The sequence below is a fragment of the Polistes fuscatus genome, unplaced genomic scaffold, assembly GCF_010416935.1.
Source record: "Polistes fuscatus isolate 324 unplaced genomic scaffold, CU_Pfus_HIC Scaffold1, whole genome shotgun sequence".
Taxonomy (NCBI): Eukaryota; Metazoa; Arthropoda; class Insecta; order Hymenoptera; family Vespidae; genus Polistes; species Polistes fuscatus.
Genome location: NW_025112997.1, coordinates 15,075,572 through 15,102,900, shown reverse-complemented (window position 1 = coordinate 15,102,900; position 27,329 = coordinate 15,075,572). Strand labels below are relative to the sequence as shown.

General features: G+C 28.0%; 6 protein-coding genes across 8 annotated transcripts; 3 read left to right on the top strand and 3 right to left on the bottom strand.

The window, feature by feature from the left end:
* Positions 1-1,522: 1,522 nt before the first annotated feature.
* LOC122517108 (rhythmically expressed gene 2 protein-like) lies at positions 1,523-3,759 on the top strand. Its single transcript, XM_043635482.1, has 3 exons — positions 1,523-1,823; positions 2,113-2,400; positions 2,977-3,759. Exons 1-3 carry the CDS (start codon positions 1,758-1,760, stop codon positions 3,448-3,450), a joined length of 828 nt encoding a protein of 275 aa, XP_043491417.1. The 5' UTR covers positions 1,523-1,757; the 3' UTR covers positions 3,451-3,759.
* LOC122517090 (dehydrogenase/reductase SDR family member 4) lies at positions 3,599-6,288 on the bottom strand. Of its 3 annotated transcripts, XM_043635471.1 has the most exons (8): positions 5,887-6,288; positions 5,576-5,644; positions 5,209-5,386; positions 4,905-5,129; positions 4,814-4,837; positions 4,536-4,670; positions 4,284-4,468; positions 3,599-3,905 (listed from the first exon to the last, which is right to left on the bottom strand). In XM_043635471.1, exons 3-7 carry the CDS (start codon positions 5,335-5,337, stop codon positions 4,298-4,300), a joined length of 684 nt encoding a protein of 227 aa, XP_043491406.1. In that variant the 5' UTR covers positions 5,338-5,386; positions 5,576-5,644; positions 5,887-6,288; the 3' UTR covers positions 3,599-3,905; positions 4,284-4,297. The 3 variants fall into 3 exon arrangements, with proteins under 3 accessions (XP_043491406.1, XP_043491388.1, XP_043491399.1); XM_043635453.1 differs by lacking the exon at positions 5,887-6,288 and having other exon boundaries at positions 5,576-5,871; XM_043635464.1 differs by lacking the exons at positions 4,814-4,837; positions 5,887-6,288 and having other exon boundaries at positions 5,576-5,871.
* A 577-nt stretch (positions 6,289-6,865) lies between these two features.
* On the bottom strand, positions 6,866-8,380 carry LOC122517073 (peptidyl-prolyl cis-trans isomerase E). Its single transcript, XM_043635409.1, has 4 exons — positions 8,182-8,380; positions 7,843-8,012; positions 7,297-7,656; positions 6,866-7,210 (listed from the first exon to the last, which is right to left on the bottom strand). The coding sequence occupies exons 1-4, from the start codon at positions 8,213-8,215 to the stop codon at positions 6,893-6,895; spliced, it is 882 nt and encodes a 293-aa protein (XP_043491344.1). The 5' UTR covers positions 8,216-8,380; the 3' UTR covers positions 6,866-6,892.
* Positions 8,381-8,493: 113 nt separating this feature from the next.
* LOC122517063 (succinate-semialdehyde dehydrogenase [NADP(+)] GabD) lies at positions 8,494-10,390 on the top strand. Its single transcript, XM_043635397.1, has 2 exons — positions 8,494-8,586; positions 8,738-10,390. Exon 2 carries the CDS (start codon positions 8,748-8,750, stop codon positions 10,254-10,256), a length of 1,509 nt encoding a protein of 502 aa, XP_043491332.1. The 5' UTR covers positions 8,494-8,586; positions 8,738-8,747; the 3' UTR covers positions 10,257-10,390.
* Positions 10,391-10,493: 103 nt separating this feature from the next.
* Positions 10,494-20,571, bottom strand: LOC122516672 (organic cation transporter protein). Its single transcript, XM_043634704.1, has 8 exons — positions 20,216-20,571; positions 13,998-14,181; positions 13,130-13,388; positions 12,519-12,817; positions 12,324-12,436; positions 11,911-12,125; positions 11,490-11,838; positions 10,494-11,415 (listed from the first exon to the last, which is right to left on the bottom strand). Exons 1-8 carry the CDS (start codon positions 20,569-20,571, stop codon positions 11,235-11,237), a joined length of 1,956 nt encoding a protein of 651 aa, XP_043490639.1. The 3' UTR covers positions 10,494-11,234.
* Positions 20,572-23,102: 2,531 nt separating this feature from the next.
* Positions 23,103-27,080, top strand: LOC122517049 (alpha-1,3-mannosyl-glycoprotein 4-beta-N-acetylglucosaminyltransferase B). Its single transcript, XM_043635374.1, has 9 exons — positions 23,103-23,712; positions 23,802-23,848; positions 24,176-24,486; positions 24,570-24,700; positions 24,908-25,015; positions 25,109-25,302; positions 25,371-25,507; positions 25,603-25,718; positions 25,802-27,080. Exons 1-9 carry the CDS (start codon positions 23,179-23,181, stop codon positions 25,829-25,831), a joined length of 1,608 nt encoding a protein of 535 aa, XP_043491309.1. The 5' UTR covers positions 23,103-23,178; the 3' UTR covers positions 25,832-27,080.
* Positions 27,081-27,329: the final 249 nt, after the last annotated feature.

Here is a 27,329-nt window from a genome sequence, read left to right as displayed (position 1 = left end):
ATTATTCTGTTTGTACAATGATTATTATATATTTATGTGTATATATATGTATGTATGCATATATTTATATACGCACATAAATAGTATGTAATTAATCAATTGATTCCAATCATAAAAAGCACCTCTGCAATTACCACTAAAATTGGTTTTATGACAGAAAAATGTATATAATTGAAAAGATTATAATTATATATATATATATACAGATATTTAGAAAATGTATAAAATTATAATAAAAAGATTATTTGTAAAAATTCATCGATCACACGCAAATTAGAATAATAATAATAATAATATAATTAATTCAAAATAACATTATGCCGATATGCTTTGTCGACATATATTACCCAAACTCAAATTTGTGTCAATTAGTCTGATTGCAAGAAGATTTAAATCTTAAGAAACATATTCTTAGTACTGTAGATAAAGTCGTAGATAAATAAGAAAATATTTTGTTTTTTAAACAAAATCGACAAATCAGTAAGTTTCTTATTAAAGTAATAAATTTGTATTATATATAGATAAATATATATACATATATGTATGTATATATATATATATATATATATACATATATAACAGGGTATCCTGTAACTGGTAGTATAAGGGAACAGTGGGTGATTCTACACGTAAAACAAAGTTGAGAGTAAAATTTATTTGTATAAGGCTTTTATTTGAGAAAAATAAGTTTGAAAATTAGTCTCACATGCATTTGACCGAATTTATAAATTTGGAAATTAAAAGCCTTGTTTGATTAGTATAAGAGTAAAACTTTATTTTTCTCAAAAACAAAGCCTTGTATGAATAAATTTTATTCTACATTAGAATTGTATGTTTTTTATGTAGAATCACCTCCTACTTGCTTATATCACCAGTTACAGGAAATCCGGTATATATATATATATATAAAGAAGTCTGTGAGATACCAAATTTCATAGCTGAATAAATAAAATATATGTTGCATACAAATATACATACATATGTATAGAATATATAGAAAGAGAGAGAAAGAAAAAGAGCATATTTATAATTTTTATAAAATTTTTCATCTCTCTTGATATATCGTATAATTATCATGAAAAATATTAGTTTACTTTGTGTATATGAGTATGCAAGATTAAATGAAACGCACGCACATACGTAAAGAGTAAATATGTGAAATTATTATTTAAATTCTTGTTATGAAATAATTATTACTTATAATAATAATAATAATAATCCATAATACACTATTATCATAAAAAATGAGTATAACTCTATCTATATTTATCCATTATTGTCTCAATATTAGCAAACAATAATGAAGATAAAATATTTTATATAATGTAGTAAAACAAAATGATAAATTTGATAATTTTAAAAATGCAATACTGTGTTAAATAGAATAATTATTTTACATATTACAAGTAAATACAAATGTATATACTTTAAATATGTAACTTCTTAAGAAAAAAGGTATAATACGTGCAGCAACATTCGTGAAATATATAATATTTAACTCATTTTATAATTTTATAAATAACAAATTGTGCTATAATAATCATCGAAGAATTTATTCAAAACACGTATTATATTATTTCTATTTAAATGAATTCGTTCGGTTATATTTAGGAATCGTATAAACCGTGTTTGAATTTTTCGTTCCGCCATTATCCGCAGATGGCATCACAATCGTGTTATTGCAAACTTGCGCATACCATGTATTTAGATGCAAGTGTTCACAAGACACTGCTAACAAAGATTTTTCATTACTTTATATGGCCTTTTTTCTAACCGGTTTCTGCAGTTTAAATAAGAGTACAATAATGATTGACAGAATAAAGGTCAGTCTTTGAATTTAAAACGATTTTTTATTCGTGTATTTCATGTTTATTGTTTTATTGAAAAATCTATTGTTTATCTAACATTAACGCTAGATTCAAACAAAATGAAAACCATAACGTATATATAAAAATATTCTTTTCTTTCTAATATTTTCTTTCGTATTTTGATCATTTCCATTCTATCGACAGTCGTGAAAGAAATAAAAGCTATTTCTTTCTTTTTATTTTTCCTCTGTTAAATCAAAGTGGTCTTCGAACGCTAAAAAAATATTATTACCATTGTAATTAGAATACGATGAATCGTGTGAGACCAAGATTAATAACTTTCGATGTTACCGGAACATTGTTAATGACAAAGTTAAAAGAACATTATACCGAGATTGGATATAAATATGGCTTATCAATCGAGCCGCATCAATTGGCGCGAAGTTTTAAAACTAATTTTCGACAACTCGCTATCGAACATCCAATATATGGAAAATATACTGGACTTGGATGGGAAAATTGGTGGAGAACGATCGTTCATAATGTATTTAAAGAACAAAATAAAAACATTCCTGATGCGACTCTTGATAAGGTAAACATTCTACGTTTAGAATACGTAATACATTTTTAAATTGCTATATTTATAAAAAAAAAAGAAAAAAACAATTTTATAATTCGTGAAAAAAACAGTTCAATGATTGTTAAAAAGAGAGGTAAAATAATTTAGCGATTTTATATGATCGGTACGTGATAATTCGATGTTGATTAAAAATATGTTTCATTAATATTTTATTATTAATATTAATATAATCTTCTCATTAGTATTTTCTTTGTTTCTTCGTAATAATATAAACCAAAATTAGGACTCATCATTATCGTAAAATAAAAAAAAACAATTTGTTTTATTTGAAATAGATTATTTTAACGCGATATCATTCAGCAAGATGATCGTTGATGACCGATGTTTTTTCTCTCGGTGGGGCCTTGGGGGGTCGTTCTTGACCACCATTATTATATCCGTTTTATATCTTATCTTAGGATAATAAATTTTAGCTATAAAACACGTAAAACATGCGTGACAATCGACATTTTAAATGTGATGCATTATATTAATAATTATTATTATTGTAAAAGACTCGTTATAGATAATATTATTTACGACTCTTAGGTTGCTAGTGCCCTGATAAAATGCTACAGCACAAGTAAGTGTTGGCATACATATCCAGGGACAATTGAATTGCTCGAATACCTTCATAAACACAAAATAGTATTAGGAGTGATATCCAATTTTGATGTGAGATTGGAAACTATTTTGATCGATCTCAAGATCAGATCATTTTTTTCCTTCATATTGACATCATACAATTTTGGTAAAGAAAAGCCAGACAAATCGATATTTATGGAAGCTTTAAGATTATCAAATAAAGATCAACAAGTAGATATTGTACCTCAACAAGCTATACATATTGGTGATACCATAGATAATGATTACTTTGGCGCAAAAAATGCACAATGGAACGCTCTTTTGATCAATCACAGAAATAAATCTATTGACGAGGGGAATGTTTGTAAAGATGATATTTTTATAAATCTTTTAGATCTACAGAGGCATTTTGAAACGTTGTTAAATAAAACGAATTAAATATAACGTTAGAATTATTATTCATTGTTTCAAAATAATATTTTCAATAGTAGATTCATCATAAGTTGCAAAATTGACTGTTTCTTTTCTAATAGTATTATTATCATAACTATTTAGGTATTATAGTAATATCAATTAACACATTGTGTTTAATGACTTTGTGGTACAATTTTATTTGTATTAATAATCCTTTGAGTATTATGGACGCATATATACATTCAACAATAGTAACATGGATTAAGGGTGCATATATGCATCCAGCGAAAGCAATCCACGTGAAATAAAAACATATATATCTATGTTTATCAATTTTTTTGATCTTCTTTTTTTGTTATTTAATCAACGTAGTTCACATTAGCAGACAAATCATTCTGTCCCCAATGATTGCAACCATTAGGCGCATACCATCCATGTATAGTGCTTCTGCTATGAGCACTCAGCACTCAAAGGGTTAACTTTAAGATATTATTAGATATTAATATGTTAATAATATATTATTATTAGATGTATGTTAATCATGTGCAAAAATGTTTTCAATTCTTTTATACAATTTATTTCTTGTTAAATTTAAAAAAAATATATATAGATATATATGTATATATAAACATATATACTTTTAAAATAAATTGCAAATATGTATTTTCGTTTTATCTTCAGTCAAATACCTTGAAAATTGATCACATAAATTGTATATTAAATACCCAACATTTTATTTATATCCAACATCTTATATAAATATATAAATATATAAAATAACTTTAACAAATATTTGATAAATTCTTATATTTGATTATTTTAATTATTTGAATCAATAGATGAAAAAATATATTCACATCATGCTTATTCTTCAAAGCCTTGATTGCATACCACCGCTAGCAACAATTGTTTCCCCAGTAATATACGACGCATCTTCACTTGCTAAAAAGGCAGCAATGCTACTAATTTCATCTGGCTTTCCCAATCTTCCGAATGGAATCATGTTCAAAGATATTTGACGTGCTGTTTCAGATTGGTACAACTATAAAGCGATAAAGATATAAAATTTCTTTCTTTCATTACCGAATAGCAGAAATAAATAAACATACCGGCTGTGAAAATTTGGTTTCAATAATACCAGGTGCTATACAATTGACTCGAATTCCATATGGAGCTAAATTACTTGCTGAAGCTTTACAAAGCCCTAATAATGCTGTTTTACTGACTGAATAAACTCCAAGCAACTGAAATTATATAAAACAGAATATTGATAATGATTTAACTTATAATTAGATCATATTCTATATTAATTCCTAAAACTATAACTATTTGCGAGACTTGCGATACATTTTACGGAACAAACATAAGAAGCTCCAGTCTTACTCACAAATATGGTACGCAGCTTCATGTGCTAAATCATAACATAGAGGGATAATTTATAAATAATAATAATTCTTTGATTACATAAAAATACGTACATCAAATGGTTGATATCCAGCTATCGATGATACAATAATTATCGATGGTGATTTACTATCCTTTAAAAGAGGTAAAGATTCTTTCATAAGTAAATATGTGGATTTAACATTAACATCAAATATTTTATCCCACACATTCTCGTCGCTATCTAGAACTGGCCCAGCTTGTGGATTTGCTGCTGCATTAGAAACCAAAATATCTAGACCTCCGAACAAGGATTTTGTCTACAATAATGTTATTTATTTTTATTCTCAATAATCTCTGTAAAGAATATATTATAAATGTAATTTTCTTTTTATTTACTTCTTTGAATAATTTTTGTCTGTGTTCGGCTTTTCCAACATGACAAACGATACCAGAGACGGATAAACCTTCTTGAAGTAATTCATTTACAGCTTTGTTTACGTTAGATTCTTTTCTACTACTGATCATAACTTTCGCACCTTCTTGAGCTAAACGTCTTGCTATAGAATATCCTATCCTATAAAAAGAAATTAACTCTATAATCCTAAATACTTTAGTTTTCAATTGCAATGTTATGAACAATATCTTCTACGCAATTTAAATGACATTGAACGATGAATACGTTGTTAACAAATATCTTGGTGTTTGAAGTTTACATAAATACGTAAATTATTATTTATACGAAATAAATTAAATAATTAATCACCCTTCCGTAGATGCAGTAACGATTGCAACTTTGCCTTCCAGACGTCTGCATTTTATCTGTGTATTGACACTGAAATTTCGTAGATTTTGACTTGCAGCTGTGCGCAACATTTTAAATACGTTTAAAATGTCACGATTCTATGTTATAAAAACTTTTACTTAGACTTTGATCGGTATAATCATTCAAATGACTTTTCACTTTTATACGTTTATCCAATAGTTATAATACAATTAATATGTGTTAGAATCATATACTTTGAATATAAATAAGAAAAGGAAATAAATAAAATAGTTTAGTAATTAGTGGCTTACAAGCTACATATGATCTATGCTCCAACTTATATGCTTCAATAAAATGGAAGAAAAGAATTTCCTTATTGTATTTTTATATAACTTTTGTTTTTAATTATAAGTATCCAATGATAATCAATGAACTTAAGTATTTAGTGAATATATTAATTGATAGTGTGGATCCTATAGCTCGCGATGTGAAAATTGACCACCTATGTAAAAGTAAAATTTGTAATCTTAATTATGATTTGTTGTAAATAATTCATTGCTTTTAGTGAAGATTTTAACTTAATTTTTATTATGTAGTTACTTGAGTAAAATGATAAATATCATAAATAAATATTTTCGCAATAATTTTTAACAAAAATGGAATCAAGAGACAACGTATTTTCATTGGTGAGATAACAGAATTCATTTTAGCGCGCAATATTTGAACGTTAAAATGTTAATATCTTATCGATGATGGATTATTATAGTATTTTTTAGAAAAACTTTTATAGAAGAATATTTGGGAATAATAATGATAAAAAGATAATAATTGATATAATGAATAATTGTTAACAATTTATTAACTGTTTTAACCTTTCGCAGTCAAGACATTTTTACTGATGCTGCTTGCAAAGTGGGGCTTTTAAATCCATATTCTATTCAAATGTGATTGTTATTAAAAAAAATCTGAATAAATTTACTAGTACTCTTTTAGATCCATAGAATATTTTCTAATAGCTTTTTCTGTTATTTACAAATTTAATTAAAAAAAAAAACGTTATTTAAGCATTAATTTTTATAAAAAATAGAATATTAATAAAAAATTAATATATTATTGAGAAATATATTTTATGAAATAATACTTTACAAGTATATAGTACTAGGATAAACCTTTACAACAAAGAAGGTTCGACTGTCTCGACTAAAAAAAGTATAATTATTTTAATGATCAAAAATTGGTGAAAATTTGATTGCTTGAGTAAACAGAATCATTAAGAAAAACAACATTTCATGCAATAATAAAGTTTATCCTTTATTGTTACGTTAATTCTCCGCAAGCTGATATAACAACTTTTTGAGTCGTGGTGCCAGATTGTGTCCCATACTTTTCCATTTTTTTTAAAACATCTAAACCGCTAAGGACATGACCGAAAACTACATGTTTCCCATCTAACCAATCTGTGCGTGCTGTACAAAGGAAAAATTGTGATCCATTTGAATTTGGTCCTGAATTTGCCATTGACAAAGTACCTGGTCCTGTGTGTTTCAATTCAAAGTTTTCATCTTCAAACTTGTTTCCATAAATTGATTTTCCACCAGTTCCATCATGGTTTGTAAAGTCTCCTCCTTGACACATCTACCATACAATTCATTAAGGATCCATGCGTTCTTACATTAATCAAAATTGTATAATTTAAAAGTTAAAAAAGTATAAAAGGATACAAAATCTGGAATAATCCTGTGAAAAATACTGCCTTGATATCCATAACCTTTCTCATGAGTACAAAGCGCACGAAAATTTTCGGCTGTTTTTGGTACGATATCTGCCCTTAGCATCATAATAATTCTACCCAACTCCTGCTTTCCAATGTTGATATCGAAATAAACTTGGGGGTTTTTCTTAGTCTTCTTAGATTGAGATGTATCATCCGTCTTAGAGTTTTCATCGGTTTTAAGCGTTTCGCCTGCATGTTCTTGCAGCCAAGTGTCATCTGCCCATACTGGTTTTGATGAACCTTCCTTTATCTTTTGAGGCTTAGCAATGTTTACTCTTATCGTTCGTCCAAATAATTCGGAATCATTCTGGTGTTAATCAATGTTGATAAATTACAATATAATCAATTGTTTTTATATATTATTAGATCAATATCTTATCGGTAAATACAATAAGACAGTAATAATGCATATTTACAAATTTAATTCTATTTCATATCCAAAAGATAAAATTAAATATAAAAAATATAAGTCTACAGTAATTAATAAACCTACCATATTATCTATTGCAGCAGCTGCATCTTCAGCAGTTTCAAATTCAATAAATGCAAATCCCCTATGTTTTTCAGATTCATAATCTAATGGTATTTGTACATCAATTATTTCACCAAATGGTATAAAAGCAGCATGTAATACTTTTTCATCTACTTCTTCTGCTAAACCACCTATATAAGATAAGGATGTATATAGTTATATAAATATCATCAACAAACATAAAATTATTTTGATTACAAATGTCCAAAGAGGTTAGTGAGTTGTTATCGGATATACATATATATTTATCATTTTTCGCTATTATCATTGAATGAATATATTTAGCAATTATTAACCTACCGACGTAGATAGTTCTCTTTGTATTGCTACTCATACTTCTTGTGATCTTTCATATGTTTTTTCACTTCTTTTATATATGACTTAACCAAACAAACATGTCTCGACGCCGAGTTTATTATTGACTAAAAAACGACAATTGTCAGCGACATCATCGCCATTATCTCAGAATGGGGATGAAAAGGGATTAATGTCAAAGTACTTTGTGAGAACCACGTTGCGTTATATAAGATCAATTTGTCACGTTAATGTTCGCAATTGATATAGGAAGTTCAAACGTTGACGTAGTCTTTCGGCTTTGCGAAACTCTTACAGAAACAATCGTTTCGAAAAGATTACCTTATTGATATATTATTAAAGTTTAAACGTGACTTATTATCACAGGTTTTTATTGATTTAAACTTACAGGTAAATGATATTGACAATAAATTATTTATAAACATTTTATAATATCATTTAAATATGTACATTTATAAATCTTGTTGAATAATTGTTTCGTAAATGTATTAACATTTACAAAATATTTTATTATTGAAAGATTTTTATTATAATTTTTTAGACAGATTAAAATGCATTCATTAAGAGGAATAAAACTGAATGTAACCGTTGCTAGCCGTGGATTACATTTATTGAGAGACCAGGCTTATATTGATGGAAAGTGGTTAAAAGCAAAGAGTTGTCAAACATTTCCTGTTCTAAATCCAGTCGATAAATGCGTCATTACAAATGTCCCTGATATGAATCAAGATGATACTAAAATAGCTATTGATGCTGCATCTAAGGCATTTGAGACATTTAAATTAACAACAGCAAAGGAGAGAAGCAATTTGTTAAGAAACTGGTATAATCTTATGGTTAAACATTCCGAAGATTTGGCACAAATTTTAACCAAGGAAAATGGTAAATCGTTGGCTGAATCTAGAGCAGAAATTAAATATGGAAATTCTTTTATTGAATGGTTTTCTGAAGAAGCAAGACGCATTAATGGTGAAGTCCTTCAAGCTCCCATTCATAACAGAGAATTGCTTTTGTTGAAACAACCAGTCGGAGTATCTGCATTAATCACGCCATGGAATTTTCCTCATGCAATGATCACTCGAAAAGCAGGTGCTGCTTTCGCAGCTGGATGTACTTGTGTTGTTAAACCATCTGAGGATACGCCACTCACTGCACTGGCGCTGGCTGATCTTGCAGAAAAAGCAGGCTTTCCTGCTGGTACTTTTAACGTACTAACAACGAGTATTAAAAATTCTGCGGCAGTTGGCAAAGAACTTTGCGATAATCCTGTAGTGAGAGTCGTGTCATTTACCGGCTCTACTGCCGTTGGGAAGATTTTGTATCAACAATGCGCAGGAACCATGAAACGTCTTAGTCTTGAACTTGGAGGTAATGCACCATATATCATTTTCAATTCTGCTGATTTGGATGCAGCTGTTACTGGGGCAATGGCCAGCAAATTTCGTAATACAGGCCAAACTTGTGTTTCTGCAAATAGATTTTTTGTACAAACAGAAGTATTTGATAAATTTGTTGAAAAATATTTAGTTAAAATTAACAGTGAAATTAAAATGGGCGATGGTAGCAAAGAAGGTATTACTCATGGACCTCTTATCAAGGATAGCCAATTGAAAATGATTGATGATTTGGTTCAAGACGCAATCTGTAAGGGAGCTAAAGTACATTGTGGTGGAAAACCGTTACCTGAGCTGGGTCCGTTATTTTATGCTCCTACGTTACTTACAGACGTTACCAAAGATATGAAAATATATAATAAAGAAATATTTGGTCCTGTTGCTGTTATTAATAAATTCCATAAAGAAGAAGATGTTTTGAAGGAAGCTAACAATACTCCCGTGGGATTAGCTGGATATTTTTATTCGCAAGATATATCCCAGATATTCAGAGTAGCAAGGAAGATGGAAGTTGGCATGGTGGGCGTGAATGAAGGATTAATATCATGTGCTGAGGCTGCATTTGGTGGCGTAAAGGAATCAGGATTAGGAAGAGAAGGATCTAGTCATGGCATAGATGATTTTATTGATATTAAATACGTGTGTATAGGAAACTTAAGGCATTAATTATCAAGTAGTTAAAATTAAGCAGTTATAATTGGTAATCTGAAACAAAATTCCGAAGTACAATTTTAAATATATATCTTCAGGGCTTCCATTAAAATATTCAAAGTTACTATTAGTTTTAACGTAATATATACTTTTATAGTGAGAGTAAGTAAGTAATCATTTTATAGATTTAATTATAATTATTCTACAATATACTATTATTTTTCTATTTTGAATATTAATATCAAAAGTAAATTTAATGATAGATTATATTAATTCTTTTTATTTTATCTAAGATTACTCATATGTATTCAAACACTAATGATAGAGTTATACAATATTGTGATTTATGTTTATTTAATATAATATATCTATAATGAGTATTCTTTTTTCTAATTAATCAAACAAACGATGTGATATCTTCCACGCAACTTGATTTCGATTTAATAGTTTATATACAACCGTACTGTTTGTTATTTGTAATGAAATATTTTTAAACTATTTCTTATGTTATTATATTATTATATATATTAAATATTTAAATAGTAAATGGAGAACAATAAATTCTGTTAATGATAAATGGATGATGATATAATGATTTCCAGATAAGGGCATGTAAATGAATAAATATATGTATATGTGTATATACATACAAGGTAATTAGCGGTATAAGTAAGCAGATGGTGATTCTATATGAGAAATTAAGTCGGAAATGTAGAATAACATTTGTTTATATAAGGCTTTGTTTATTTTACATTTGTAACTTAATTTTTTATGTAGAATCATAAAATCTCTTCAGTTATCAGTAAAAATTTTCTTTCTCTAAAAACTTCTTAATGTTTATACTTGTTATTTTCAATAATGTCAATTTTTCACGAATTTGTCACTCGATGCATTTTTTTCTGCCGGTATTATTATCGAAGCTTCGGAAAAAACTCCAATAACTTTCGGTATCACAATTTGCAAGAGTCAAACGAATGACATGGACTTTGTTCGCTATAACTTAGCCATTTCCACTGTCGGACTTGTTGTTTTTTGTGATCTCATGCTAGATCTATGAATTAGTTTACTTCGCATCACTTCGCCACGAAGGGATGCTCTCATCGAAATCCTCGTGCTAGTTCTGCTGAATGATCGGAATATTTCTGGTGCCGGGGGTTCTTTTTCTTGCGATTTCCTGGATTAAGAAGAAAAAATGAAAAAAATGAATGACAATTAGAAACATTACATTGAATATTCACGTATACTAACTTCGAGAAGCAGGGTACATCCCACATTTTTTGATTCAAACCAAAGTTCTCGCCATCTTCCAAAGTCTGTGGCAAATCCTTGTCTAACGTTTCTGGTAGGAAAAGAGTTAAGAGACCTCCTAAAATTCCAAAGATACCTAAAAGTAACAATGGAAGGATCGAAGAAATGATATTCAAATAAACTACGAAGGGTGCTAAGATACTGGCGACGTATCCCATTATATGAATCAATGCAACTCCTTGAGCACGTACTACGGTTGGTAAAACTTCAGCCGCGTATTGCAAGCCTATATTGTAGGAAATGTTTACCCAAAATCTACCACATATAGCAAGAGTGGCGGAATAAATATCTGTAAGGAAAAAGAAAAAGTAATCAGTAGTTGGTAAAATGTAAAAATGAATATCCCTAAAGGATAACTTACTGTTTGAAATAGCGCAAGCCCAGATACTGAAGATTCCAGATATCACCATTGAACCACATGCTAACCATCTTCTACCCCATCTGTCAAGGACGAGTGTCAAGAATGTGTCAGCTGGTAATTCGGTAGCTGCAGCAACGGTGAACGTGACGAAAACGTTTAAACCAAGATTGTCGACGTTCCTCACATGACCATCGAAGACCAGAGAGATCGCCATCCTTTGATCAAAGATTCGATAAATATAACGTCATTTTATATATAATTCGTCGATCGAAGAATTCTGTAATTATCCAAAGATTGTTCAAAATACATATGTGAATTTGAAGTTCTTCCTTGAATTATTTAAAAAATGATTTTCTTTGAGAATTGAAGTTTAATCGTTTTAAATCTGTTTGAAATTTTTTCAATGATCTTACCAAATTATTATGAATAAGATCGTAATCTTACGTAGCCGTGGACTTCTAAACAAATCCAATACGGAATAAGATTTGTCGGCTTCCTCTTCTTTATGCATTTTAGCACAGGTTTCCTACAAATGGCGATGGAAGTATAAGAAAACGTGTTTAAATTCGTCCATAAATATCTACTTTAAAATAAAATAAAAATCCTACTTGAAATTGCTTGTAAATGTCATCGGGAACCTTGGTACCATTGATCCGTTCGAACTTTCTCAAGATCCCTATGGCTTGATCTACTCGTCCTTGACTGACTAACCACCTTGCACTTTCCGGTATTAACCAAGGTGATAATATAGCTAAAATTAAGGGCACGGACGTTGCCAAGCAGGTCATTCTCCAGTCGGCCAAAAAATAAGCAATCCAAGGTAAAACACAAGCGGCGAAAGTGAAGAAAATTGCTATCGACATGTTCGCTACGAATGTACGCCATTTTGGTCCGACGTATTCCAAGACTATATGAAAGATTAAAAATGATCAGTAAATATAAAAAATTAAACGTGTAATACACTAAATACGACCATTAGAAGTGAAACTTCTTTATTAAACTCTTATTAAAAATTATGTTGTCAATAATATGATATGAACAATGCTTTTTTTTTTCTTACCCCTCTTCAAATAATTACATTATGCATAATATTTTCATGGCTATAGTTTTTCGCGTAACGTTCTTATTTTAGTTACAACCTTGAAAAATTAACTTTCAACATGATCAAAGAAGTTTCATTTCAATAATTATGATTTTCTTTTTAGATAATTATAATTACCTAATATATACATCATAGTAAAACAATTGTCGAAAGCAAAACCAAAGAAAAAACGACATGCGGCAAATTCCCAGAAACTTCCTGCGAAGATCGTAGCTATTCCTGATAAAAATCCAGTGATGTTTGCTCCAACCAATGCTGGTACTCGACCATATTTATCAGCGATCCATCCAAATATCAATCCACCAAAAATGGCGCCAACAAAGAAGATACTCTGGGCTGTACTTGGTAAAGCACTATTGTCACAAACCCATTCAAACTGTGATCAAAAAATTAATACTACAAATTATAGGCTGAATAATAATAATGTTTATATTTTAAATTATAGCACAAATATTAAACAGTAGAGTAACAAAAAAGTATTTTATATATTTTTCTGCAAATATCTCATTCAACATATGCAATTGCAACAAAAATTAGTATGTACAATTTATATAATTATATTGCATTCAGTATAATTTATAAAATAAAAGATTAACAATATAATGCAAAGAAACAATATTTGCATAATTCAAAATTTCAAGAAATAATTTATACACAAAAATATGGAAGCTCAAAAAATTTGCTATTTTTATACAAGAAACTATTATTATATAGAAAACAATCACTTTTCAATAGATCGAGAGTTAATCTTTCCTAAACCTTTTTGATTTCTCAAAGAAGTTCTGCAAGGTCAATGACAGATATAATATAATATCAAAGATGCCCTTGATTATATTAATAATATTCCTTGAATGGTTACACCAACTTTCTAAATGTTTTCCGTATACTGAAGGGCAAATGAAAAAAAAAAAGGAAAAGAAAGAAAAAGATTGCTAGCATCGATCTACGTCAGTCTTTCAGTTTTATATCTATTGAAATATCTAACCTCGGTTGCTATAGTTGAATAGGGAATCTCTGTGTAGTTGAATTCCCAACCGTGCTGACACTTTTTTATTGGCCACGTTGGATTGCTGATATTTATTCCATTTGACAGAATCTCAGTGTAATTAGCATCGTACATGGTACACTTTGAATAACCTTCCTTTCCAACTGGTATTGCCAATGCGATTCTGAAAAATTTTTAATTTATTTTTTTTAATACGAAGTATAGAAAACTATTTTACAACATAGGTAATTGGTAACATGGTATAGGCCGTGTTATGAGAAACTGCAAAATTTACTTATCTTTGAGTTTATATCCGTATGATCGTAATTAAGCATTGCTCATTAAATCAATTATTGCATTACAGTATAGATATCTTTTATTTTGCGTACAGTATTAGTGCTTGGTACGGCAGCGTATAAATTGTTTCGTAATTATTTATGCAATTTTTTTATCGTATTATATCAAAATCGTGTCTTTAAAAGATCATGTTGCATGAGAATATTTCACAAATTTTCTACTATGTTATACAGGATATTTCAAAATATGTAGGCATAATTTCAAGGGTAATTTCTAAAATAAGACACAAATTTCATATAATCATGAACCCGATATGATCTTGTTTCTGAATTACATCTGTTTTTATCTTTCAATAATTCATACAACTTTATTAACTGCTACGCTAGTAAACAATACTGAGGAACTACTATGTTCGTTGTATTGAAAACAGTTGTCGACTAATTCAAATAACACCTGGCATTTTTGAACCACTGAAAAGACCTATGACAAGATGTTTGGAAGTCTGCATTGTAGCTGCAAGTAACCACTTCAAACAGTTTTAATGAAAATCATGTAACAACGCGTATACTACAAACACAAGGTCATATTGGGTTCATATGATTATATGAACTTTTTCCTTATTTTAACATACTAAAACCACTCTTGAAATTATGCTTACGTCTTTTAAAACTCCCTCTTTATCGAAACCATGTTCTCAAAGTATCCTGTTATGGAAGGATTGATTGTATATAGGATGATCTTTTTCATTTAGTCGTTTATATATATAAAATAAATTTATTATTTTTAAATTAGATAAGTAACTAAATGAATATAACTATAATTATGATGTATTTTATTATCTTACTCTCGGATATTTCGGAGATTATTTTAATACTTTTGTAAATATGTTTACGAACATTGTCAGTACAATGATATCTTTTAAAATTGGTTATATTGTTATACTTATCGAACCAGGCTTTTAGTTTCCAGAATTGCAAACTCAGTCAAGTGCACAAGTACTTGACAAATTTTCAAAATTATTTTTCTCAATTTTAATATATGATAAAATTTTATTCTACATTTTGGATTTAATTTTTCATATAAAATCATCCTCTGCTCGCTTTTACCATTAGTTACAGGATACCTTGTATATGGGTGTTTAGAATCTGCGCGTTATATTACATATGAGCATATCGATCTAGAAAAGTGTAGATTATCTTCGACAAATTCCAATAGGATCATTATTATTCTCCTTGTTATTACTATTGCTCTACCTACAGCTACACAAAGGAATGCGTAATTAAGATTCAATCGAGTAAATTTATTCGATAGGAATGAAAATAACATTAGAACGAGACTACATATTTAATTGTAAATTGATTGTTTAATTATCTAATACAATGCACAGGATGAGTATAAAAGGTTTATTAAGAAGAAAAGTATCAAGTAAATAAATCGTATAAAATAAACATAATAATCAGCAAATCTTCATTCAAAACAATGGAAAGTTACAAAATCTTTAGAAATAATGTTGTTATTCGTGTCAATTTGATCAACATATTGTTCAAAAACTTCCAGTTCTTTAGATGATGCATTTTCAGTTTATATGAAAGTATAAATATACGCCATAGTTTATCGATTCATTTAACACATACTTGCAAGTTTTCTTCAACCCGTTTCTTGAATATTGTCAAACACTTTGAGAAACGTGGATAATTACAAATGTTACACAAAATTGTTAATAAATTCCTGCGAATCATTCTAAATACGATTTTTGCATTAAAAATTAGATAATAATGTTATAGAACGTTTATTCTCATTAGATTTCATATGTAGCATGATAAAAGAGTACAATTAAAAACCCAATTTCGTAAAATCATCGTCGGGAAATGGCAAATTAAAAAATACATCATGCACATCTTACCATAATACGTTTGATATATATGCATTTATGTTAATAAATATCTGCACGTATTCTTATAAGATAATAAGAAGAAAGAAGTAGATTTAAAATGTAAATAGATGTTATTATCTATTATGTAAAAGTATTTTAAGTATTATGAGATAAAAAAATTCGTAGAAAAATTATATTCATGTTGTTAGTTAGCATGCAGTTAAAGCGAGGTCAATGGAATTATAGTCAGCGAAGGCCTCGACAATGTGTTTCGACACTTTCTATGGTCGAACGCGCAAGTATCGTACCTTCAATACTTTCCCGTTTCTACTGGCTTTATAATAATGGATGTTCGTTGAAGTGTAAAAAGTTCAAAAGAATGTCGATAAATAAAAATAAAAATAAAAAAATAAATATGAAGAGAGAGAGAGAGAGAGAGAGAGAGAATGCGAAGAAAATTTTACAATAACCATATAAGGTTATATATCGTATATGTTCAAGCAGAAGACACTAACTGACACTTATGCTAATCTAAATTATTGTTCATTAAACAAATTTTAGAAAATATCAGGTTTGGTAAAGTATACTTTTTGTTAATACTTTCTATTACGCTTTTTTTCTCTGTAACAAATTGGATAGTGAACTTTTCCTGGATTGTTTAGAAAATTTTAACCAATGTTAGCTACATAAGTCATTTTGGACCAAAAATGTAGTTATTGATTTTTGACTGAATATAAATGATATGCTTGTTCTAAAAATAAACAATTTCTCTGTCGTTTGTTTATTTTGAATGATAGTTTGTTTCAATTATACTATTGGAAATTTATTGAAATACAATTAATTATTAATTAACATAAAAAGAAAAAAACATACAATAGGAAATTGTTTTTTCTACCATATTCAACGAAATTTACCGTATTATTGCATCACATTAATTATTTATTACTTTTACGTCATTACTGTACAACATAGTTTTTAATATTAAAAACTTAAAGATTAAACGTTTTAAATAAAGAAAAAGTATTATACACAAGTCTTTGGAAATTATTCATGAATTGTATTGAAATAGAATAGAAGTTAATTGAGGAAGAAAGAAGAACGGGAGTTGGAATCTTTTATAAATAGTTGTCTAGTTAGATGTTAATTTATTTCTTTTTCATTATCTTCGAGTATCGATCGAGTATGATTAAGCATGAATCAACTATGGAAAAAGTTCGAACGTTTTTAAAGAAAAAGTTTGAACAATTAAATGTTAAAAACATCCAGATGATTCATTCTTAGATATTGGATAAGTTCGAAAATGATTTTAACAAAAACAAACAAAATAAATTATTATTTATTATATATTATATATTTAGTATATAATTTTCGAAATATTAATTTTAACTCAAATAAAACTTTCATTAATTTTTTGTTTTTTTTTTTTCTTATTTTTTTATATGGTTAAACTATTCCTAGGGTATTATAAGAACATTGCTTAATTATAAAAAAAATATTTAATTACATGTCCTTTATTTTATTAAAGAAATAGTTATTCTGATACACCTTGTAGATACTTTCGAAATATTGTGTTAACGCCGAATGCTCCGTATACTTTAAATGGCCAAATGTACCAATATTTCCATCCTCAAAGAGTTGAGAGTGAAAACTAGACTGTCCCCCATCTGCCACTAGAGAACATTATCCTATCTTGGTCATGTAGCCAAATAAGAAAAAGATAGTTTCGAACGAATCGTTATTGTGGAATCGTTAAAGAAAGGATCGTTAAAATGATTGCTAAATCTTGATCACCAATAATCCATTCCTATGGTTGGATTAAATAAAATAATTTATTACACGGCTTAGTAATATTGCCCTACTGCATTTAAAGAACTGTGACCACCTTTTTATTGAAACTCTACAGTGAACATGATTTTCAGTAATAAAAAACACATCCGAAAAGATGTTCGTAATCTTATTTTTTTTGATAAATTAATCATTACACTCAATTGATCATATTAATCTATTTATTAGATAATTAGGAAAGTTCGTGCCGTTTCCGTACGTTCACGAACTTTCTTGGTTACTTGATATTAGCAAAGAATATGTTATATATTTTGATATCAAGTATCCAAGAAAGTTCACGTATATTATAATCAATATGAACAAATGATATACAAATTTAAAAACGATATGGATTTTTTTGGTTATTTGGAATTCACTCCGTCGATAGATCTCTTTCGCGTATGTACTTTTTTTTATGGATATTCAAACAGAATGTTAAACCAATTAAAATTATATGCGAATGAATCAACCATAATAAATCGATGTATAAATTATACTTCTTCCGTGAGTTTCAGTGATGTCGAATATCATAAGGTTCGATATCACTATAGTGTTGTATATACTCTGTTTTAAATCAAACCGAATTATCAGTTTATCCATTAAATAATTACGATTATAGTTCCGAACGTGATCCAATTATTATCGTACTGATACTTCAATGACAAAGTGAATATTTTATTTTATTGATAAAAAATAAAATGTAGTTCATGTATTTCATTGCGATAACGATAGATCTGTTTTCTTAATTTTTACTTTTAAGCGATATAATAAAAAATTAATAAAACTCGACGTATGCTTATTAAGAGCAGGACATTGAAGATACTCTTTAATATAAAACTATACATCTCGACATATTCTATACTGTGCCTTGTACCGTAATCTTATCGATTTTATCGAGTTTATAATCAACGTTATGCAAGTATGCAATATTTGCACATATAACGTATTTATAATAAGCGGAAGAGATACAGTAAATTTGAGACATAAAGAAATTTTTTTTTATCTATTATAAATAAATTATCCTTCATCTGATAGCTTACTTGTTTGCAACGCGTACGTCAAAAAATTTGACGCGTTTTATTTTATATTTAATATTTTATTAAAACTTATTATTAAAATATGCATAAAATCTTATTGGAAATCTATTTTTAGTTTACCGTTAGCCCTTGACAACAAAGACGAGGACACTCTCTCTCTTTTGTCTATTATTTTTTAACTTTTTTTCTTTCTTGTTTACATGTTTGTAAAGTTTATATCTATCATGTTAAAACGATTAATTTAACTTTTATCCGGTTAATCGTGGAAAATTATAGACATTCGATCCATTGTTTAGTTTTCCGCGAAAAACAATTTTTTTGTTATTTTGTTCAACCTTTCTCTCTAAGATAGTAAGTAACGCTCTCGGATGTAGTATTTATAAAAATAGCAAATACAAATTTCCTGTGAGCAATTTTCTTTTTTAATTATCTTTGGAGACGATAACGAGTCTTTATATATAACAATTAAGAGGCTAACAATGATATTCATTTTCATGTATTTACATTCTTCATTTTTATTATATCACAAGATTACTTGCGTTTTTCGAATGATATGTACGTTTTCATTGATAATTACAAACCGTATTTTAAAGATAAAAAAAATATCAATGCCAAACCCTTATTTTAAATATAAAAAAATGTTTGAATATAAATGACGTCCTCTGTTTCAAATATTTTTCATCGAGTTTATGTTAGAGAAATTCAAACGTCGGAAAAGATATCAAAGAAATGCACGCGATCTCTCAAACTATCGATAATGATTGTGGCGTAATTTGCCGGTGCAACACCACACATATAAACGCATAGATACCTGGCAAGATTTCAAAAAGATTTATTCGCACTTTGTCGTAATAATCCATCTATCCCTCGTCGCTTTCTAAAACGTCTGAGTTTATTATTAGTATATTAGACGTGAAAGAAAACCTTCGAGAAGTCAAATCTAATCCGTTCCTTTAAAATTTCTTTTTATTTTATTTTATTCTTATTTTTTAATGAAAAGAAGAAGTAAAATTTATTTTAAAACGCAATTTACTTTTCTTTCTTAAGAGACAAGATCAAATTTGTTCCTCCAAATTGTTGTTATTCTATTTTATTTTTTAATTATTTTATTTACTTTTTTTAATTAAATTTAGTTTATTTTATGACAAATAGAAAGAATAAAATTTATATTAGAATGACATATTCACCTTTCTGAGGCGGTAAGATCTTCTAATTCTGGTACCCAACACCAATGTCCTTCCGGTACCAAAGTAAGAAAGATTTGAGAGAAATATACCCAAGCAACAAACGAAGCAAATGGTATCATCAGAATGAAGAGAATCTTTTGATAAAGTCCAAATTCCCCGACGTAAGGTAAAAGATCGTCGAAGTCCATTTCTTTCAGATCCTTTCCATTGGCAAGTTGATTTTTAAGATCCTTTCCAGAGTTCTTACGATTCGCATGTTTATCCGTAGAATTTGAAGTCCGTGATAAGGTGTCACAGGTATTATCGGTTAAATTCAACCCAGTGGTTGTTGTATCAAGTTTTTCTTGGGGTGACATGTTCGTAAAACGTGATTTTCCAATTTAATTATATTCTTTTAAATTAACAAAGGGAAAAAAAAGCTACAAGATCTATCACGACTTGACATAGATATCAAATAAAATTCATTGACACTTTAAACGTTTGGAAAAAAACACTTGATTTTCTTCGTTGTTACAAGATTATATTCTTTCTATAATTATATCTATGTCATTTGTGTGTGAGTTTACTCGTCTAATCACTAAATTAAATAAGAACACGACAATGATTCTTTATTATCGTCTGACAATCACTATCGACGTTTATAACGTAGAAATCATAAAATTTCGTACGTTATACAATGATTTATTTTTTTTATCCGAAATTTATTTTTTAATCAAACAAAAAGACGTCATAAATAATATTAAAATCCAAATGTGTTTAGATTACGATTAGACATATAAAGTCTAGAGGGATAGGGAGTTGTTAGTTGGAACCGAGTCAAGCTAACCCCGCGGTGTCATCAACAACGGGTAAATCCTGAGAGAAGAGACATCATCACTGAAACGTTTATTCCTTAGCCTGCCTATATAGGTATCGACCGGGAGTTTATCCTTCCCCACTCTTTCTCTCTCTCTCTCTCTCACACAAACACAAACACACACGCACACACACACATGCATACATACATACATACATACATACATACATAGACACAATTTTGCTCTCACTTGCTTCTTAAAGAATTCAATATTCACTAAACGACATTGAACATAATGTAATTTGCGGTGATTGTCCTTGCTTTTGATATTCACAATGTTTCTTACATATTGGATTTATTATTTTATCTTCATTAATCCTAAAATACGAGAATAAATATTTACATTAAGATAGATATTGATTTCTTTATTTTAATATTCAGATACAAAGTAAATTGCAAATATGATGCATTCTGTGATCTGTAATTCAAATAAGAAATAGAAATCATTTCTACTTAGATTTTAATTCGATCGGTACGAAACACATTTCTCGAATCGTGTGGTTTTACGATACCCACAAGAATGTATGTATTTATAACTTGTTCCAATTTATGAGGTAAACAGGGAGAGAGAGAGAGAGTGATTTGATCTTTCGATACCCTAAGCTGATTCTCTAATAAAAAGCAAGGTAGCTTTAACTCAATAAATAACGTAGTAGTATGTATAAGACGTATATACCTTTAACATTTTCCTATCTAGATTAATCGGTTGACCATTTGTATATACCGGAATTACGTTTGATTCGCTTATATGCCATATTACCTTGGTATACGTATACTTAACTTATTCCGGTAAATAATACAGTTACGTCAATATAAAATCTCTGATTTTAAGACATTCAGCATGTTTCGAAAAATTCTTAGAAAATGTATCATAACTTAAAATAATGTTAATATTTGTTTCCATAATTACTACCACCATCGCCTTCTACTTTTAATCATAAATAAAAATATTATATTTCATTAATCTACAAAAGGAAATATTTAAATAATCATTATATACTTGATGAATCATCGAATAAATAAAAAATGTTCTTACAATGTTTATGTGAGCTTTGCACGAGTTATTTGATTAAAATACAAATATAAAAAGAAAGTAAGATTTGAATTTGGCGCGATAAAACGGCGGCATTTTTAAATGACCGTAGACCAATTCAAGTGGTTATTTTGGACATGCAACCATTCGATTACTTTCTATTTTCATTATAGTTCGATAGTAGGAATGTTCAGGTTGTCAAAATACGATTGTCCAATGTTCTTTAGATTTTTAAATAAAATTTATTAGTTTTTTTATTAAAAAAAAAATTTATTTTGTAGTTCCGGACAAACGTAAACGCTATGTGTATTTTCTTCTTGTTCTTAGAGAGAAGAACTTCGCGTAAATTTGACGTTCCATGAGCGTATATATGTATATGTATATATAGATACGATTAGATTAGATGTTTCGCACTTGGTTAGGAATGAAAACGTCAAAATAAACGTTTACGAAGTTTTTCCATGAAAGTTCAATCGATCGACATATTTGCTACATATTTTAATCTTCGAATGGTCGAAATACAAATCTGAATAAAATACAAAATAAGAAACGTGTTTAATATTGAGTATAAAAAGAATGATTATCTGCGATTTGATAACCAATTGAAAAAATTAATAAAGTTATCGCGAGCTTAAAAATTATTCTATCAAATAATATCTAATCGTATTTTAGATAAGAGATTTAATCTTTCGATTTTCTATGTTTTTGATATGGGAAGATTATAAGGCAAGGAATTTAGTTGAAACATACAGGTGCTCCTGAAATAGTTATTTGTTGTGTTTTTTTTAACAAAACGTGACAGAAACACCTTAGGTACTTGTTGAGAAAAACATAGAATTATAAAGAAAAAAAGGAAATGTATCTGTAGCTGTTACATATTTATGTATAGAATTTTGTATCCGTTGTACATATACATATATATATATATATATATATACATATATATATATTAGAATAGCAATGTGAGTGAAATTAATATGAATGTTATTGAACAACAGTTTGGTGTTTCTGTACAAAAGACCTTCTTCTATGTATAAGATTATGAGTACGATCATCATGTAGTTTAAGATAAAAATGATGTCTCATATCGTAGCTCTGAGTTCTGTAAGAAGAAGATGTATTATCATATTGTCAATAGTATTAGTGCCATGTGCTATTTTAAATCTTTTGTCATCGACTGATATACATGAAGAAACAATTTTGCAAAACAGCATTGCTGAATTACAAGTTAAGCTTGAACATTTGCACGCCAAGTATATAAGTAGCCAGGAAGAAATAAATCTATTGTCGCATCAATTGCTACAACTAGTAGAAAGCAATCATATTATACCTGATCTTCAATATCTGATCAATAATGGTACATCTAATATAACAAATATTAAATTACCATCTATATACAATTTTCTTCCACATTTTTTAAATGATCCGAATAGTTTGCGTCCTGCATTTATACAAAGCAAAGGACGTTCCGGAGTAAGCATGGTATTAGGTATACCGACTGTTAAAAGAGAAGTGCAAAGCTACTTGATGGCTACATTAAAAAATTTAATCGATCGTATGAGTCCTACGGAAATTCTTGATACATTGATAGTAGTGTTAGTAGCCGAAGTAAGTCAATATTTGTATTTAAATTACTTTAGAATAGATTTGTTTCTTTTGATTTAGTTATAACACGCTCCTTTTCTTCTTTTTTATAGACAGATTTGGATTATGTGACTTATGTTGCAAAGCAAATTGAAGTGCAGTAAGTCTATATTTTTTACACGACCTACCTGAATTTGAATGAACTTGTTTTGGATATGTCTGTATATCTCCCTTTTTGTAGCAACTGAATTTTATATATATATTTATAATCATAGATTAGATTATTGTAGTAATAGATTGCTTCTTGCATTTATACAAAATATACATTTGATATTTAAACTATTACACTTGTTAACGCCGCATGGAAATATTACAGACATTTATTACTTTTGATTAATTTAACAAAGCATTATCGCATATATATGTACATATCGTTTGTTCTTGATAACTAAAACACTTTCTCTTGTCTACTATTAAATCATTTTAGATTTCCAAATGAATATGAAACTGGAGTGATCGATGTGATATCTCCATCTTCATCATATTATCCAGATTTATCTAAATTGCGAGACACTTTAGGAGATGATCATCAACGCGTTATTTGGAGATCAAAACAAAATCTGGATTTTGCATTTCTCATGTCATATGCTCAGACGAAAGGAATGTTTTACATACAACTAGAAGATGATATTTTAGCTAAAAAGAATTTTATAACTACCATGAAATCGTTTGCTTTACAAAAAATTAGCACAAAAGAGAATTGGTTTGTATTGGATTTTTGTCAATTGGGATTTATAGGTAAGTTTTATCCATATTAATTTAAACAAATTAACAGTGTAAACATAACATCATTTAATTTTGCATATTTTCTTGCTGTTTAGGAAAATTATTTAAATGTGTGGAACTGCCATGGTTAATCCAATTTTTTCTAATGTTTCATAACGATAAACCTGTAGATTGGCTATTAGATCATTTAATTTCAACTAAAGTTTGCAGTCTTGATAAAGACAGTGTAAGTTTAATTTTAACCCTTGTACTATGATTTAACGCATGAAACTGCATACCATATTCGCGGGTAAGACTTGTGCTTCTTATGTTTAGCCAATAAAATTCGCAATGAATAAAACAAGTCTCATTCATTGTTATAGTGTAAGGAATTAATGTTAATTCATTTTTATTATATTTTATTTATTATTTTCTGTTTGATTATATATTCCAGAAACATTGTAAGATGGCTAAAGCAGAACTCTGGATACATTATAAGCCTTCACTTTTTCAACATATAGGAACACATTCTTCATTGAAGGGGAAAGTACAAAAACTTAAGGTATCCTATCAGATTTGATCACTTATGTGCATCTGTTTGTCCACGCGTATACAATCAAAATGTTTTTTAATTAATATTACATTTAAATCGTAGGATAAACAATTCGGCAAGATTACTTTATACTATGCTCATGAAAATCCTGATGCATTGGTAGAAACTCAAATAAAACCTTACAAACAATATACGCTGCAAAAAGCATATAAAGGAGAATCATTCTTTTGGGGGCTTTTACCACAACCAGGGGATCACTTAAAGTTTAAATTTTCACATTCTATTTTTATAAAAAGGTTAATATTATGCAAGAATTATTATGTTTTTTCTTAACAATTTATTAACTATATGTATTTAAATTTAGGTACTTATTTAGAAGTGGAAATCCTGAACATCCGTCTGACAGATTTTATAATACAACTGTTGAAGTGTTACCTGAAATATTTATGTCTGTAGATAGAAATAGTAATGATATAACAGAAGATGGTTATATTATTGTAGGTCGGTAACAATATGATTTATTTTGAAGATATCTTATTATTTATATCAAATGTTTTTTAGAGAATTTGTAATAAAATATATGTGCAAATTAATAGGTAAATTTGATGCTCTTGGAATTGCTCAAGGAACGGTAGATAGAAAATATGGAAAAATATCTGTTCTTAGATTGACTGTGCATAGTGAAAGTGAAAATTGGGCAATTTTATCTGAGGTATAAATTTAATTAACTTTTTTTATTTCTTTTTACTTGTATCTATAAAATTTCATTGATAAAATGTTAATATTATTGAACAGATTCATGTAGTAGAAGATCAACCAAGCTGACCCCTGAATGAAGAATTTCATCAATATTTTCGGTATCATTTGCATGGCTAGAATGCTTGAGCTATATTTTCTTTAGTTATTACAATTTTCATTTCTAAATTATATTGATTTATTTGAACAGCATTAATGTGCCAAGTAGATCACTAATTAATTCAAAAAAAAAGTATTGCTATTATTCGTTTATGTGTGCTATATTAAAATATATAAGTATAAAATATTATTAAATTATTACATTTCTACAACTATGATTCATAATTTTACATATTATTAAACATATACTTATTAAAGACAGAAACGTGATCTACGGTGCAAGTGATACTGCGTTGAAAATTTTATTTCTACTTACTTAAAAACAAAGTATACGCATAAATTTCTTTGAATTATTATTAGAATAATTTTAAATCATTTGTGAACGACATATTTATTTTTTTAAAAAGTGTGTACCTGCTGAATCAGTATGTAGTAATTTCGTAAAAATGTTTATTAAGTTCATGATTTAATATATTTTATTTATTCTACAAATATGTTCTTGTATATACATATATAAAATACAGTATAGATATAATGAAATTAAAAAAATAACAGTATATTCTATACTGTATTGTGATAATAAATGTAATTTGCATTTATTACAAACGAGACATTAATGTTTTTATTTAAAATATTGTAGTATTTAATTCATAGTAATGAACTTTTCTTTCATTCATAGTAATGAATATTTTCTTTCAACGTCGAATTATTACATGTGTAAACTTACGAGATATCATTTACAAAGATAAAAGAATTAAAAACGAAATTTACAAATATTTAATTCTCAAAATCTGCGAATCATGAAATCTTTAAAATCTCGTTTGTAGAAGTGTAACTTCTTGTAAAAAAATATTTTAGGAACGACTATGAGGAAGAAAGAAACGAAATGATAAATTTGACTCTTTTTTTCTTTATACAAAAAAAAAGTATATATATATTATACATGTATACATACATTTATACGTGCGCACTATTTGTACGCAAAATGTGATTCACTTGAACTTTAAAACAAACAAACTAATTAAATATTCGTATAAATAAATTTAAAAAAGCCTATTAATATGAAAATGATCTAAAATTTTACTATTTGCGTTGTGTAAGATTTGGTCGGATATATATGATAATCATTATACTGTTTTTATAACACCGCTTTTGTCTAGGAACAGTTATAACTATTAATTATTGTATGGTATTATTTATTAAAACATGAATATTAAAATATACATTTTATTCTTTAAAGATTTTATGTTATTAGTTCACTTAATTGGTTTTCATTTTTTTTGTATTTATAATTCCACAAAATGAGATATAACATTAATAATTTAGATAAAATGATAATATTTACCAAAAAATGATAAAATTATTGATAATTTTAAACAATTTCTGTCTAATTCAGGACTTCTCAAAGTAACTAAATACTACGCAAAGTTTATACATGTATTTGAATTTGTGACATTGAAAGAGTCTA

Bases quoted from the DNA above. Each gene is read 5' to 3' on its own strand.
- LOC122516672 (XM_043634704.1), bottom strand. From the start codon at position 20,571: ATGTCACCCCAAGAAAAACTTGATACAACAACCACTGGGTTGAATTTA. The intron at 12,818-13,129 runs GTAATTATAATT...TCTTTCATATAG, and splicing joins TACTATGATGTATATATTAG to TCTTGGAATACGTCGGACCA. The intron at 11,839-11,910 runs GTAAGTTATCCT...TTTTCCTTACAG, and splicing joins GGCTTGCGCTATTTCAAACA to ATATTTATTCCGCCACTCTT.
- LOC122517090 (XM_043635453.1), bottom strand. From the start codon at position 5,685: ATGTTGCGCACAGCTGCAAGTCAAAATCTACGAAATTTCAGTGTCAAT. The intron at 4,838-4,904 runs GTACGTATTTTT...GTTATGATTTAG, and splicing joins CTGGATATCAACCATTTGAT to CACATGAAGCTGCGTACCAT. The intron at 4,469-4,535 runs GTATGTTTATTT...ATCGCTTTATAG, and splicing joins AAACCAAATTTTCACAGCCG to TTGTACCAATCTGAAACAGC.
- LOC122517108 (XM_043635482.1), top strand. From the start codon at position 1,758: ATGGCCTTTTTTCTAACCGGTTTCTGCAGTTTAAATAAGAGTACAATA. The intron at 1,824-2,112 runs GTCAGTCTTTGA...CATTGTAATTAG, and splicing joins TAATGATTGACAGAATAAAG to AATACGATGAATCGTGTGAG. The intron at 2,401-2,976 runs GTAAACATTCTA...TACGACTCTTAG, and splicing joins CTGATGCGACTCTTGATAAG to GTTGCTAGTGCCCTGATAAA.
- LOC122517049 (XM_043635374.1), top strand. From the start codon at position 23,179: ATGATGTCTCATATCGTAGCTCTGAGTTCTGTAAGAAGAAGATGTATT. The intron at 24,487-24,569 runs GTAAGTTTTATC...CTTGCTGTTTAG, and splicing joins TTGTCAATTGGGATTTATAG to GAAAATTATTTAAATGTGTG. The intron at 25,508-25,602 runs GTCGGTAACAAT...GCAAATTAATAG, and splicing joins AGATGGTTATATTATTGTAG to GTAAATTTGATGCTCTTGGA.
- LOC122517073 (XM_043635409.1), bottom strand. From the start codon at position 8,215: ATGAGTAGCAATACAAAGAGAACTATCTACGTCG. The intron at 8,013-8,181 runs GTAGGTTAATAA...TATCTTATATAG, and splicing joins AAAGAGAACTATCTACGTCG to GTGGTTTAGCAGAAGAAGTA. The intron at 7,657-7,842 runs GTAGGTTTATTA...GATTAACACCAG, and splicing joins CTGCTGCAATAGATAATATG to AATGATTCCGAATTATTTGG.
- LOC122517063 (XM_043635397.1), top strand. From the start codon at position 8,748: ATGCATTCATTAAGAGGAATAAAACTGAATGTAACCGTTGCTAGCCGT.